General features: G+C 42.4%; 1 protein-coding gene across 2 annotated transcripts in view; it reads right to left on the bottom strand.

Moving 5' to 3' along the window:
• Positions 1 to 840: 840 nt before the first annotated feature.
• The window catches only part of GPR107 (G protein-coupled receptor 107), a gene marked incomplete at its 3' end in the record, with an annotated part of 32,036 nt that continues 18,081 nt past the window's right edge, over positions 841 to 14,795 (bottom strand). Inside the window, exons 15-18 of one of the 2 annotated variants that reach the window (XM_082068106.1) lie at positions 9,917 to 9,966; positions 9,093 to 9,176; positions 8,150 to 8,274; positions 841 to 2,367 (exon numbers count right to left, since the gene is read on the bottom strand). In XM_082068106.1, coding sequence (XP_081924232.1) covers positions 2,271 to 2,367; positions 8,150 to 8,274; positions 9,093 to 9,176; positions 9,917 to 9,966 — 356 coding nt within the window. Of the gene's footprint in view, positions 2,368 to 8,145; positions 8,275 to 9,092; positions 9,177 to 9,916; positions 9,967 to 14,795 lie in introns of those variants that run through there. The other variant, XM_082068105.1, reaches the window with a different exon arrangement.

Genomic DNA, 14,795 nt, shown 5'->3' with positions numbered 1-14,795 from the left:
ACTCTGAAAAAGTTGACAGCCTGTCCGAGTAGCCCTTTGGATGCAGATAGCGACATTTCCACAGAGACAGAGTAACCGCGCAAAGAGCGAGAGGATGAGTTTTCAGGTATTGCATTTGAAGTATGATGAGCCGGAAGGGGCTGTGTTTGTTCGTAGTCTGATTTCTCACACCTCAGCTACTTAATAGGCAGAAGACTTCTTCATACAGAAGGTCTAAAAGGCTCACAGATCACCTAACAGACTTTTCAGTGGTGCAGGCTTTCAGTTTCCATGAAAACTGTATAATTGCAAGATAATGACAGCAAAGTCAGAGCATCACTGCTGCAATTGCTATGCAGTAACATGGCTTTTAAACCAAAAGAGGGTAGATATAGAAATTAACACATTATTCACTGGAGCAGGCTGCCCAGGGAAGTGGTGGAGTCACCATCCCTGGAGGAGTTTAAAAGGCATTTACATGAGGTTCTTAGGGACATGGTTTAGTGCTGGAGTTTTGTTAGGTTACGGCTGGACTCAGTGATGCTGAGGGTCTCTTCCAACTGAAACAATTCTACGATTCTAACCCCTGTTTGAGACTGAGAAAGAAGGGGTTCAACATGCCAAAAAAGAACCTCCCTTCTGATCTTACTGAATTAAAAACTCTAATAGTCCTCCAATCAGTTGTGCCGAGACACATAGTCTCTTCGGTCAAAAAAGCAATTCCGAAGCGAGTTTGTAAAAGCTGCTGGCACATCCGAAGCTCTGTGATGATGCCTGTCCCTGTCACCCTGACAGAAGCACTTTGCTCAACAGCACCATATGTCAATGGCTCTACAGGAATATTAAGGCTTCAGCAGGTCAGCGAGTTATACTTGATTTATTTTTCTTAAAGCTTATCCTCGTTACATTAGTGAACCATTTCCATCCTCCCCCACATTAATGATCATTTACTATGCCTTATTACTACCACCATGGGCACCGGTGCCTTACTAACAGTACCGGAGTAACACACATAAAACACACATGGCTTTTGTAACATGTCTCTAAAGACTACACTGCGAGTTTGCAGCTAATAGTCAAGACTTCTGTATCACCCTGCATTGAGTGTTCTGGTTCTAACCTTCTCCTTTCCTCACAAAAATCATTTCGGACTGGAAGCAGCAGTTGCCTGGTTCTGACAGCAATACCATTTTGCCTAGTTCAGCTCATCTCAAACAGCAGTATCATCGATCCTATGTAGCCAGACAAGTACAAGTAGCCATCCAGAGAGGCCAAGTAACTCAGGGTGAGGGTGAACCAGAGATTTATGCTGCAGCACATTTGCTAGACAGACTTCCACTGGAGATTCTGGTACTGTTTATACTGTGCCAGAAAGGAGTGTTTTTTGAAATACCTTATTTTTAAGCAGAAAGTGCTCTGGGTCACAACTTCAAATTAAATATTTAAGATAGCATGGCAGACCCCTAAAAAGGCAAGCAGTCTTACACCTCTTGTGTAGTTCTTGTTGGGTGGGTGTGAATTAAGAGCAACTCCATGAATAATGGAGGGTTTAGATCAACGCTTGCTGCACTATGTGCTAGTGCGTTTAATGGACAACAGTCACTTCATTCCTGTAGAGCAATGCATTTGGAAACTCGACACATTCAAGTGGATGCCTGCACGGATAAGACAAGACACATATGAACTTTCCCCCAATGTAAGTAGTGGCAGAAGTCATCTGATCCAATACCCCATTTAGTCTCTCAAATAACTGCGGTTGCTTCTATGAATTCGTTTTGCAATGTTTTGTTCAAGCCAAAAGGAGAGTTTATAAAAAAAGAATAAAAGAATACTTACATCTCATCTTCTTTTCCCACCTTCTGACAGACTTTGTAATTCTCAGCATACATGTTACATAACAAGTGTGTATATATTTATATATATATATGTGTGTATTATATAAAATATATACTTTACATACACACTACAGGTCTCTCTTCACATTAGCATTACACATTCTGAAGAACGCAACTGCAAACAATTCAGAATACTTAACTGATCCAGAAAGGGGGGAAAAAAGAATAAGCTACCGAAAATCCCTATGAAAGCTTCGCACTCCTTGCAGGTACCAGGAGATCCCATTTTCTTATGATCAGAGGAATAGTTATATTTCTGCACTGCTTTGCTCCCCCTAGTCACACCCCACTCTGCAGTTTCAGTGTTGGGAAGTGCTAGTTGCTCCCTTTCCACTGAGAGTAATATTAATAAATTAAAAAAAAGTTTCTCTGAAAGTGCTGCCTTAGTCCAGTCCATCACGCCGTGCTCTCCCACTCGCCCCGTGGCTCTGCTGAACCATTCACCACTTTCTTGACCTTCTTCATGCCCTCCATTACTCCAGAAGTCGTCACCCTGGAAGAGAAGGGAGAAATATTAGAGAACAGAAATTGAGCTGTGACATCCATCTCACCAACGGCCCATGTTTGTCTTCCTGTGCATCTCAAATAACACTCCTCAAACGCCTCTTTATCAAGTCTCAATATTTGGCCTTTCCTATTGCTACTGTTTTGCAAGCCAGGTATTGTCCTGGACACAACACTGATGGGTGGTGGACGCAAGAACATTGCACTTTGGAGCCCTCCAAGTCTGGATTTGTCACTGCAATCTGCCTATTGAACTTATAAAGCCTCATAATACCATTCAAACATTAGGCAGACAGAACCGCAGCGCTGCTCTCAGAACCACCTTGACAACCCAACAAGCTCTCCAGCCCAGTAGATTCCTGTTGCTCTACAAAACCGGCCATTCACATGCACAAGACATTTGCTTTGTTCTTTTGCACAATATGATTCTCATTCCAGAGGTATTTCTTTTTCCCCACAAACATGCTACAAAGGTTATTTTGGATGCTGAAAGTAACATTGCCAATAGCTCAACGCATTCACAAGGGACGCCTGGGAGCACACATAAAACTGCCCTGTTCAAAGATACTGCTGTCACTCTTTGTGCTTTCACCTGCTATTTATCACATAAGAATACTTCATCTGATCAGACAAGCTAAAAACATTCACAGTATCACCCAAGAGGAGAAGCAATCTTCAGATCTTCTGATAATGCCCTTAGTTCCATCTTAGATATCAGCCTCTGTTCATGTACTGTAAAAACAATTTACTCCAACTGGTGTGTTCAGTGACTCTCTAGCAGCAGCAGCACTGGGATCATCAGTGGTTCCCACACTTCACAGGAGCCCCAGACAAGCTTGTGTTTAAGTGAATAGGGAAAGGGTCAGAAGAGTACACATCAAACAACAACTTTATTCTCTATTGAAATTTTAAGAAGGGAGAAAAGTAGGCAGGTTGCTTACAGGAGAAAGATGGAATTAGTAAATGTTTGCCTGGAAGAGATCACATCAAGCTTCCCAGCACAGAGAACATGTAGATCTCATAAATTCCCCCTGCTGACAAAGGTTTTCCCACAGTCACATAGGAAAAAATGTGGGGAAACATGAGCTAGACAAAACCATCACAGTAGATACATAACTAATTGGAAAAGCGTGCATTGAGATGTACTTAATGGTTTCCTGTCAAAAATGAGAGAACATTGAGTGTGGTTCCAGAGAGGTCTGTCCTGGGCTCACTTCTACTCAATATTTTCAGTAATTGCTTGGGTAACGGAAGAGAGAACTTGCTTATTAAATCTGCAGAAGACACTAAGAGCTACATATTTGAGAACAGGACTAGAAAGCAGAAATATTCTGGCAAATTGGAGTAATGGTCTGAAAAATGTGGGACAATGCAGCAAGACAACTACAAAGTTTACTTTTCAGAAATAATAAACTTCATAATTACAGAATAAGGGGCTAAGTATCAATTTGTCAGGGAGGAGCTGAAGATTACAGACTATGAACCAAAAATGAGCCACTAATGTAGCAACGCAACAGCAGACATGGTGGGATCTGTAAATAGGTGTTCTGCACAGGCATGACCTCAAAGTTGCCCTAACGCTTGACTCGCACTGAGTGAGATCCCACCTGGTGCAAACCCATTACAAACCAAGATGATGACAAAAGTGACCAGAGGTTATGGCAAAGAGGGAATGATCCACTTTCATGAAGTGAGAAGGACAAGCAGCAACATACTGAACTTGCAGCCAGGTGGAGTCATTTGTTATCAGAGGGACCATTTACTGCCCACACCCCACAATGACATCAAAGAGCTGGGAGAAATTTTGGGGTGGATTCCTCAACAGCAAACATTAAAGACCATCTGATGAGCACTGTTCTTGTTCCATAACAAGCATACAGTGTAGCTCAAATCCTCATTTTCTCAGATCGCTCATACACAATGGGCTACTTCTCTCTCTCAAATTCAGTTCAGTCAACATGTTTTAGTGCCCAGTAAAATAAAGGTGTCAGCGCTAAGACCAAGCACACCACAATTCTCTACCCTAGTCCTCTGAGCAGTCGCAGGATCTCAGTTCTGACCTGCAATACTGCACGTAAATGTTTCTCACCTGTAGTTTGCTGAATTCCATTTCTAGCCCACAAACTAGTAGTAGCTAAAAATGCAACAAATCCTTCTCACTAACCCACTTCTCACCAGGGAGATCTTTTGTGGCTGTCAAAGGGCACAAAAGGAGTTCCCTGAACACTCTGCTGCAAGGTGCTGCAGAAATTCCATAGCTTTGTTTTTAGTTTCCCCACACTGTATCCAAGGAATCAAGAGACAGTTAAACAGTCAGAAGCATTTTTAGCCCTTCACAGTGGTGGACGTCAGCTGTCTTTTCTCCTTTTTTTTTTTGTTTTATAGCCCAACAAGAAACAGCGTGATACCAGCAGCTGCAAACTGGAATGACAACTGATCAGCCATCGAGCAAAACCACTGATCTCTGCATGGGAAAGATGCGTTGGGTCAAGAAAAATCACTTCTACCAGAGAGCATCATGAATCAGTCTGCCGTGAAGCACAACCTGAGAGAAAGCAGAGAAAAGCAACCGAGCAGGACGTCAAGTCTCAGCACAGAAGACACAATACAGTGAGAAACTCCAGATCCCAAGGCATAAGCAAAGGTAGGTCAGTGTTACCACAACAGTTCACTGTGTTGAGGCTGTTTGGGGTGTTAAGCAAAAACAAAGTTAAGTCTCCATGCACTCAGTAAGAGTTTTACTGAACTGAGGAGAAAAAACCCACTGTGTTAACAGCTTTTCCTGCAATTCCTCTTCCAGTGGAAATATCTTAACCCCTCATGCATGTATGAACATCAGTCTCTAACAAGATTTGTAGAACACTTTGGTACCTAAGATTAAAATTAAGCTTACTGAACTAATGAAATAACTTACTGCAACAGTAAAAAGCAAAAGAAACCCCCAAACTGCTTCCTTTCTCCCTCACCTCATCTACTGTGCCGTTTATATTTGTGTGTTCATGCCCAGAAATGGCATTAGGACTGGAAGCGTGACAACTCTTTGTGCCGAGCGTGGCTGCACCTCTGCAAACGGAGCACTCGGACCAACCGCCAGCAACTGCCCACCGACTGACAGAATGGGCTCAAGACGCTGCCCAGCACTGAACCCACAGAAAACCGCTTTGATGATGAATGGTTACTGACCCTACTTGAAGAACAGACTGGTCCTTAGGTCAGGTTTAGTCATACTCCCACTCCACTACAAGAACTCCTATTAAGTCTGGTTTAACTGAAGAGAAAGTCCTGTAACATTGGAGGATGCTTCCTCCCAAGACAGGCACAGCAGTTGAAAAGACTTGTAATAAATTACCTCTGGTGTTCCTGATTTATATTTTTGAGAATTACAAGAACTGAGAGAGGGAGGATTTGTACCATATGTTGTTTCAGTCACAGGCACCTAGTCTTTGGATTTTTCTTGAAATTTTGCAGATTTCCACACCGTCCTCAACAATATTTACATTTACTGCCAGACTGAGCTTTGTATAGTTTGCCCTGCATGACAGCAGGCATAAGCTAGAGAGCTGCACTTCAGCTCTCCTGGTTTTTTGGTGGAGGACAAGGAAGCCTAGAAAACAGGCTTGGTGACCTCATGGTTCTCCCCTCTCTTGGCTCATACAAATGTTGAGTCTAAAGGAACCAAAACGCTTCTACAGCAAATGTTTAAGAGCCTGATTTCAACAAAAACTATCTGGGAGAGGAAAACAACCATAAAACCATGGCAGAACAACACAGAGTTTGAAGTTTGCATGCTTTTAACTTCTGCCATAGCCTCTGAAGACAAGTGGGTATTTATCACACGAAAGACAAAACACACGCATACAGTGGTTAGTCAGGATGCTGTCAGGCACTTAGTCACTTGCTCAAATAAGCCTTGATATTTTCCCCCCACAGAAACAACATTTAATATTTATAAAAGCAAAAATAGGCCCAGCAAGATCAAATCAACAAGAAATTTAATACGCTTTCATTGCAGTGCTTCACCTGTCACAGACTGCGCAGACACCACACCTTGCAAATACAGGCAGACTCAAGCTCCCTGCTGCAGCGGGGAAGGGAGAACAAGACACAGATTATTATACCCTGCCAAGTGCCCACAGGGAATAAAACTGCTGGTGAATCAGATGAGAAAAATGCAAACAAGGCTCAGGGAAGAACCCACAAGGCACAACAATGGAAACTCCCAGGGCAAAGAGCAAAATGCCTCACTAGGAAAGGCTCACCAGGAATTCTGCTCCTCGAGTCTCTAGTAATGACTATTTCACTACGGTGAGATATAAATCACTTAATTATTCATTAAACTTTCTCCAATTTGTTTCTGACATTCTCCTAAATTTAGCAGCTTCTCCAATTTACCAAAATCACAACATATGAAAGGTGCCATATTATTAGTCCTAAAAAACCCAAATAAAAATTCATCATGCATGTAATGCAAAGCTGAAACTCACTCTAACAGGCAAAAGGAAAAAAGCTCGTTTCTGTACAACCACAAATCCTGCCCCATCTTCCAGTTCTGACTGTGCCTTCCAAACTGAAACAGTTTCTTACATAAACCATTTAAACACCTTTAAGTGATCGTGATTTTCAGGTCACTGCCCACTAGTTGGATTCTGCTTGTAACAATGACAGATTTTACGGGCCCAGAGCAAAAAATAACTAAGCACTTGGAAAGATCTTTCTGACTATAGGCATTTCTGAGAAATTAGAACTCCCTGCATGACATTTCAGGCTGGATTCTACCTCAAACCTCTTTGTAGCAACTCCCCAATAAGATCCATTTGTTACTGAGCTGTGAGGGCAAACACATTCTGACTCTTTCTGCCCCTGCAATAAGAATTGGAGTGATAATTTGTTTCACCCAAGATCAGGTAAAAGAGATTTGCTAAACTGGAAATAAACTCCTAGGAACAGGCTTCTAAGCCTATACATGACCTGCAATTATGCATGAAATGTGCAACTACAGAAGAGATTAGGCTAGCTTGGCTCCTACCGAGGCAACAGTCTGCGGCAATTACAGCTGTATTCAACACTTCTAGCATGCTGGATTTCTTAGGGCAGCTTGTTATAAATTCAGAAATGCCACGCATTTTCTAAGTCCTCATAAAACTACCGCAAAGAAAATAACAGGGACTTAGGCTCATCTCCACGTTATAATTTCTCCAGACTACCTCATGTCCTACTGCATTTGTGGTGCCTCCTGCTTTAGCAGTAAGGAATAGAAGAGTATTGGTAAAAATCCACCTCCTCAGCTCAGTGTTACTTAAGACAGATTTCTGCAAAGCTACAGACTGAACTTCAAGGCAGAAGTGACCTTACACCATCCTCATTTACATTCTGTAGACTGGTAGTTCATTTTTGTTGTTACTTCGGTTGCGGGGGTCTTTTTTTTTTTAAATATGAAGCATTCATGACAATCCGTAAGGCTCATTTGTGTTTGGCAACGCAGATTAAACACAGAAGCTTTTTTAATAGATATTTCACAGGGCAGAAAGATGCCTGTGGAAAAGCTTTACCAGCTTGTTCCACACTAGTGCAATATCCAGCTCAGGGGCTCCTGTGCATATCACACATCTCTAGTAGTTTAACACACACCAAACAGACACCTCATGTGTAAACATGTGGGCAGATCTTAATCTTTTTCAAAGAGGATTTAGAGAGATTAGGGTAAGCTGTTTTTAAACATTAGTTTTCTCAAATCAGCGAGGAGGTAAAAAACGGGAGGGAGAGGTTCTTACACAGCTTCCATCTCCAAGTCATCCTCATCGTCTTGAGAAAGCTGTAGATAAGGGTTGTCTGACGCTGGACGGAACTTGTACCCGGTGAGGACGAAGAACACGAGTGTGGCCATCTCATCCAGCAGCTGCGAGTGCAAACATAAGGTTGAAGTTCAGTCCTGGGATCCCTTCATGGTCATGAAACATTTCTCCTTATTCATAAGGTTTAGGATTTAATGGCCAAGACACCTGTGCCGTAGCAGAAATAACAAAGCAGCTCCTGTCCTGCCATCATCAATTCCAGGCTAAAGGCTGTCAAGCCCTTTGTTCTTTCAGCTTTCCCTGTCAGTTTAAACACAGTTACAGTTCCAACCATCACTCCAGTGCTTTTAAATAACTACAAGACGTGGATTTTAAATGAGGGGAAAAAAAAAAATATCATCCCTTCGTTGTTTGGTATTTTCAACAGTTAATGTATTCCAAAGACTCCCTGCGCAGTTACTTGGATTATATGTTAAGAAACCAAGTATTTAAAAGTCACTAGGCAAATAAAGCCTGTAGATGGAAAAGCAAAAGCCTATTTCACCGGCTCCCTGGGGCTTCAATTACACAGGGCAAACCTGATGGTTTATTTTTTCCTCCTTTGTATATTCTTGATTAATTTCCTTCAGACATTTTTAAACTGAAAGACCAAAATCAATAATGCAATTACTTTCAGATGTCTCATGTATAATCCAGCAGCCTTGCTGGACAAACATAAAACTAAAAATATATTCCTGCCACCTTAGATATATCGGTGATAAAAATAAAGAGGAGACAGGGTACGGCACCATGCTTTGAGGTTATCTACTACAACATAAGGAGCAACCTATGGATTTTTTGGGGGGTGCATTCATATTTAAAGAAGATTAAAAAAATAAAAACACAACAAGGAATAGATGTATTTTCCTTTGCTGGTAAATACCTGGTACAACCATTTCCACTGGAATGGAACAGCAATCTTTATGAGAATTGCAATGATCCGTGTGAAGTAAATGTAACACACAATCTGGGAAGGAAAAGAAGAAAGCAGAAGTGAGAACAATAGCATCATCCTTATGGAACTTTTTTTTTTTCCCCAGAGAAATAGCACAAGCAATTCCCAGACAACTCATTATCTCAGGTTAGTCGTCTTATGCTCCTTGATAAACACAGAAGATATAGGCTGAGGGCTCTACTGCTTGTTGAACATCCAAATGACTCAAGCTATTGCTAACATATTTAAGTTACAGCAGGAAAATGCTTTAAGTATTAGGATTTTGTAGAACTTGAAAAACCAGGATTGTAATTTATTACTCTTAAGAATCTGAAATAAGGCTGTTGAAAATCATTAAGAAGCCTCTCTTGGGAGGTGTGCTCATGGCTCCCACTAACTTAATCACAAACTGTGCACATGCATCTCAAGGCACCATTTGGTCCCAAGTTTAATTTTTAGCAAGATTACAGTATGTTATTTAAGCCCATCAGTTCAACTGGCAGCTCAAGCTGTCTCCAGAGGAAATTAGTAAGTGTTACAAATAGCTGGAACCCATTTAAAGATAGACAGAAGGATGCAACCACTAGGAAATGGAAGGAAGCTGCTTTGAGGATTGTAACCCAGTTGACCAAGATGCCAAAGCACAGCACCACCACAGACCTAGGAAGACCTTCACCACATCCACCAGCCCTAGTAGCTTCCACCAAGTAATCCAAAGGCCTTGAAGAGCTTTTAAGTGCTCTGTATGCGTTTGTACAGTTTTCTTTACTTACCATCACATAGTAATGTCTGAAAAGCTTCAGCTTTGCTAGGTTAATGGCAGCTATCAAGAGAAGACAGAAGTCCATCAGAAAATTAGTTAAAATGAGAGTTTCTTTTGATGCTTGTCTATAAGGTAGGCAAATAGTCAAAACCAGGATTTGGGTATTCCCAGACTAGAAGGTTTGTCCTTCAGCCCATTGGATGCTCTGAGGAGTGCCAGTCTGGCTCGTCTACAATTCAGCAGACAATTCGGTGACACCACCTTTACACTCAATTTTATGTGCACACACTCTGCACTATAGAACGTTCCTCTAATGCTTATCTATATACAGCCAGCTACATACTGTCACCTCCTGCCAGAAGGGCCACACACCACTTGACATTGTCTCCTAGAAAATTCATGTCTTCTCTAGAGTTCTTCCTGACCCGCTCTGTGCCTTCAGCTGACCTGAGCGACTTGGACACAAATCACAGCTCTGGGAATCTCTGCATCTTATTGAAGTGCATCAGGAGTATTTTAGTGTCTACGCAGTATCCTCTGCCACTTGTAGCTCAGTTGTAACTTACAAGCAAAATGCTAAGTCATAGTAAATAGTTCTCATGGCAAATGTGTTTCAGTCACAAACTGTGTAAGCCAAGGCCCTGGGCTAACCTGCATTTATCGGACAGATTCCATCAGCTCCTGAGGAACACAGCAGATACTCATGTGAACGAGCAGAGGTCAATAACAGATGGAATAGCTGTCAACTCGGGTTTGAGAGTCAGGTTTTACAAGTGCAGCAGGATTACAAATACAGACTCCTGGTGCTTTTGTGACAACAGGAGAGGCAAAGAGTCCAAGATATGTTGACAGCATACAGAGATACAACTTAGAGCCATGAACACAAGCTGCCAGTTAGAAAAGTACTACCACATGTATTCCCCCACACGTATTCCCTCCAAGCCCTTCTTACAGTTTTTGATCAGACACAGAAATGCAACACATTGTGCTTAAGTTCACCTGTGTTCCCCCATGGAAATCATCCACTGCAAAAAGCAGATAATAAAAGGCTGCATGTGTTTGTATAAGATTTTCTAGGTTCAAAACAGTGCAGAATAGGAGGCCTAATAGCTTAAAAAAAAAAAAAAAAAAGCTTTGCTTCCTGAGACAAAACCCAAAGGTTTCCTTATGGAAAGGTGTCAAATGCACCACTCAAACTGTTCTAGGTTCTCACTACATAGGCTACAATAGAAGACAAAACATTTTGTTATAAATCTGCTTTGTATAATCTAGAGATCAAGAGGTACTTTCCAAAACTTACTTTTAGTGTTCCAGAAGAACTGTTGAAAGCTATGGACACCCCGAGACAGATACAAACCCTCCTCCAACAGACATACTATAATAGCACCCGACTTAAAACACAAGGCATAAACTGACACGTAGATAAAATTAAGATGAAAGGAGTTTTGATTTAGTGCTGGCTAATGGCTTCTACACATTTCCAAATGGTGTGCTGAAGTTCTGACAGAGCACAGGGCATGTCAGTAAGAGAACGCAGAGGCAGAGCTCAAGAGGAAAGCAGCAAACCTTATTTGTGAAGGAACGCCAAGTTTGTTTCCAGGCAGCTAAAGCCTGTACTGTGCACCACTCATCTGAACACCCATCAGACAGGGCTGGCTCTGGGCGGGACTGTGCTCTGGGGTAACCTGGCAGCACAGCGTGTCAGAGGAACACCAGCTCTCAGTTTTGGGAGGATGCTCCCTTCATGAAACGCTGAACATGGAATAGCATCTACTTCACAATATAAGAGTTCTGGACTCTGGAAAGCAGTGCCCAAGCTCTAGACTCACATCAGTGGAGTACCAGCAGTGAGGCACAGAGCACTCCACCAGGCAGACAGCAAGACTTGGAACTACTAGAACATGACTAAATCCTTGATAGCTAAATCAGCCCCAAGACATTGGTTTAGCTACTTTTACCTCATTTCTGTCCCTCACAAAAGCTAGTTTCCCACATTTAAATAGCAAAAACTTAGTTTTTCATGGGTCTAGTGCTTTATCAGATAACCTAATGTTAAAAGCTTTTAAGACAGTTGGAGAAAGATTAAACCGTGTAAATAAGCAGGACGGACTCATTGAATCATGAAGCAAAGAAGCAATATTGTCCTGTTTAAGAAGAGCTACATTAAGTGTGACCATGAGGATCTTGTGATTAACCACATACCCGTTTGCGCACAGAAGGCTCTATTTTGAATTCAACGCATTCATCTTCAAGAGCTGCCACCAACCGGTGCAATGACAGGCCACGAGAACTGCCAGGCTGTGTAGTGAAGGGAACACCAACTCAACAGCTGCGATTCAAACTGCCAGTTCATCAACGCTTTGCAGTCAACAACTGAGAGAGCTGGGGAGTCATTGCTGTTGGATCCATGCAGCACATAAGAGGAGAGTGAAGCCAAAAATCTGGCCGCCAACTCAAGTGTCACAAAGCCACCTCTCCCAAGTGGCAAAGCCCAGCTCAAGATCTCACCTACTCATTGCGATAGTCAATACCAAGGAGCTGTAGGTTGGTATATCCAGATATATAGAATAGCTGAGCATGGGAAAGAAACAGACAACCACCACCAAGTAGAAACACTGAAGAGCCACCTCTGGTAGCTGGTTTGCTTATTTATCACAGCTAGGTGCTCTCCTCTAGCTGCCTCAGCTTCAGGAATACTGCCCTCCACTATCAGATGCTGAAGTCCATATTAATGCATATCTACAAAATTCTGCCAGTCTTTTTTAAACAGCTCAAAGTTACAGCACACACTGTTCAGGAGAAAGTCTAAAATCATCATTGCTTGGCATCAGCAGCCTGTGAATTGCTTTTTCACAGGCTGAATGTGCTCCAGGCAGTAACGCTTGAGCCTTGCTATGCTGGACACTTTAAGACTTTGATTCAGCTCAGCCTGGCAGTCCAGGCACTGACAGCAACACTTGCGAGGAGAAAGGCCAGGCCAGCAGCTGTCACTTACAACTTGAATCACTCGCAGCCTCAACCTGTAAAGCTGTGATAACACAGCAGCAATCACAGCATGCAGTAAAGGTTGGGTAAATTTATGTTTCAAGTATGATAAACATTCTCCAAGGAAAAGAACTGCAGAGAAGGTAAAAAAAACCCCAAACAGTAGAGACTTTCTACCAAAGGTTTTACAAATGAATTCATACTTGTGTTCCACCTCTTTTCTAGAGTAATTAAAAAGATAAAAGCCATCCTCTAATAAAGGTTTATAACATTTATACCTTGCTTCCCTTGGTTTCCTCTCTATCACCATTTACTTGCACAGCTTGTGCCTGCAATAGCCTGATCTGCATCAATCAAAACAGAGCATGCTGCAGAATTTTGATAATCTCTTTTACAGATTGCCCCGTGCTAATTTCAAGTGCTGAGACAGCCTATAAAATGGGAAAAAAAAAAAAGTCAGACCATCCACTGTAGCCTCACACACCAGACAATAGCTTTTTGCTGAATAAATCTGACCTTTTCAGAATATGTACGTAATAACAATCAGAGGACTGCAGCCGAGGCATAGAGAGCTCAAGTCCAACTAATACAGTACACAAGGGCAAACCATGATGCATCTTGAGCAAATGTGCTAAAGTACATCTAAGAATATTTCTCCAATGCTTTGCATGCTATACTATCTCTGGTGCATTTGAGATGCAATCTGTGTCATTCCAAAACAGTAAATGGAAGTCTTTATTCCCACTCCTGCCCCAAGAATGGAGGCACACATGTAGGTCTAGACCTCAAAAAGCAAGTCCAGGAGTAACTCTGAGGAGTATTGGCCCTATAATCTCTACAGCACTCTGCTTAAAAGCATTCCTACTCCAGAAAGAAGAGGTCAAGGAAACAGATACAGCAACTCTCAGTGTCACGCTTGAGAAGGCAGCACAGACCAGTTAATCTTGAATATTCGGAAACACACTAGACATTTGGCACAAAAGTTCCCCAGCAGGGCCAGAAAATATCCAAAGTACAGGATAAGTAATATATCTCCAACATGTAACTGCAACACCACCCCTGGATCGCTATCTAGGGTGCCTGCAAGTGGTTCACGGGAACATAAACCTATTTCATTTCTCAACTTGCATTTCTCAGCTCTGCAGTGCTATCCATGGAGGCCTCAACACAAATCCCTAAGCTTTATCTCCAGGTTTAAGATGTCCGTGTACTGCCTAGAGCACATTTACCCCGTGCCACCCCCTCCTCCTTGCTGGGTCACTGTGGGGCTGTTTCAACGTGGGTCTGCATGAAGCCATTGCCTTCAGCATGGCAGGACCAGGCTCTTTGTTCACAGCATTTTCATGGCACAGAAGCAGGAAGACACTGAACACAGGGAATGTCACCCGGGAGCCACACACTGCAATGTATTTCCCGTAATTCTGCTGCAAACTATGACACGCTGCAGTGCTTCAGGGAAATAGCCAAGCGTTCGTGATCAGACTGCGCCGAGTTTCACGTCTCATCACACACGCAGAGGTACAAGCAGAACAAGAACTGCAGCAGTGTTTCCAGCCCTCCATTCCTCCCTCAAACAACAGGACATGATACACAAGAGTGGGTTATGAGACTTCAGAGGTCCAGTGACCAGGAACTTTGAGTTTCAAACAAAAATAAGCAAGTTCAGTACCGCATTCTCCCTCTCTTCCTTTTCTCATAGAATCATTTGGGTTGGAATTGACCCTCAAGACCATACAGTTCAACTATTAACCTAACACTGTCACCTAACCATGTCCTTAAGAACCTCTTCTAAGCATCTTATAAAGGCTTCTCATGATGCCTGTAAACGAGGTAGTTGTAGTTGAGCAGCTTTCCAGCCCCAAAAGTTTTAGCTCAGCTTGCAAGGCTGATTTCCCTAAATCTGC

This window comes from Streptopelia decaocto, assembly GCF_964273445.1.
Source record: "Streptopelia decaocto genome assembly, chromosome: 17".
NCBI lineage: Eukaryota > Metazoa > Chordata > Aves > Columbiformes > Columbidae > Streptopelia > Streptopelia decaocto.
The sequence above is the reverse complement of the archived record's forward strand: the minus strand, read 5'-3'. Positions and strand labels throughout refer to the sequence as shown.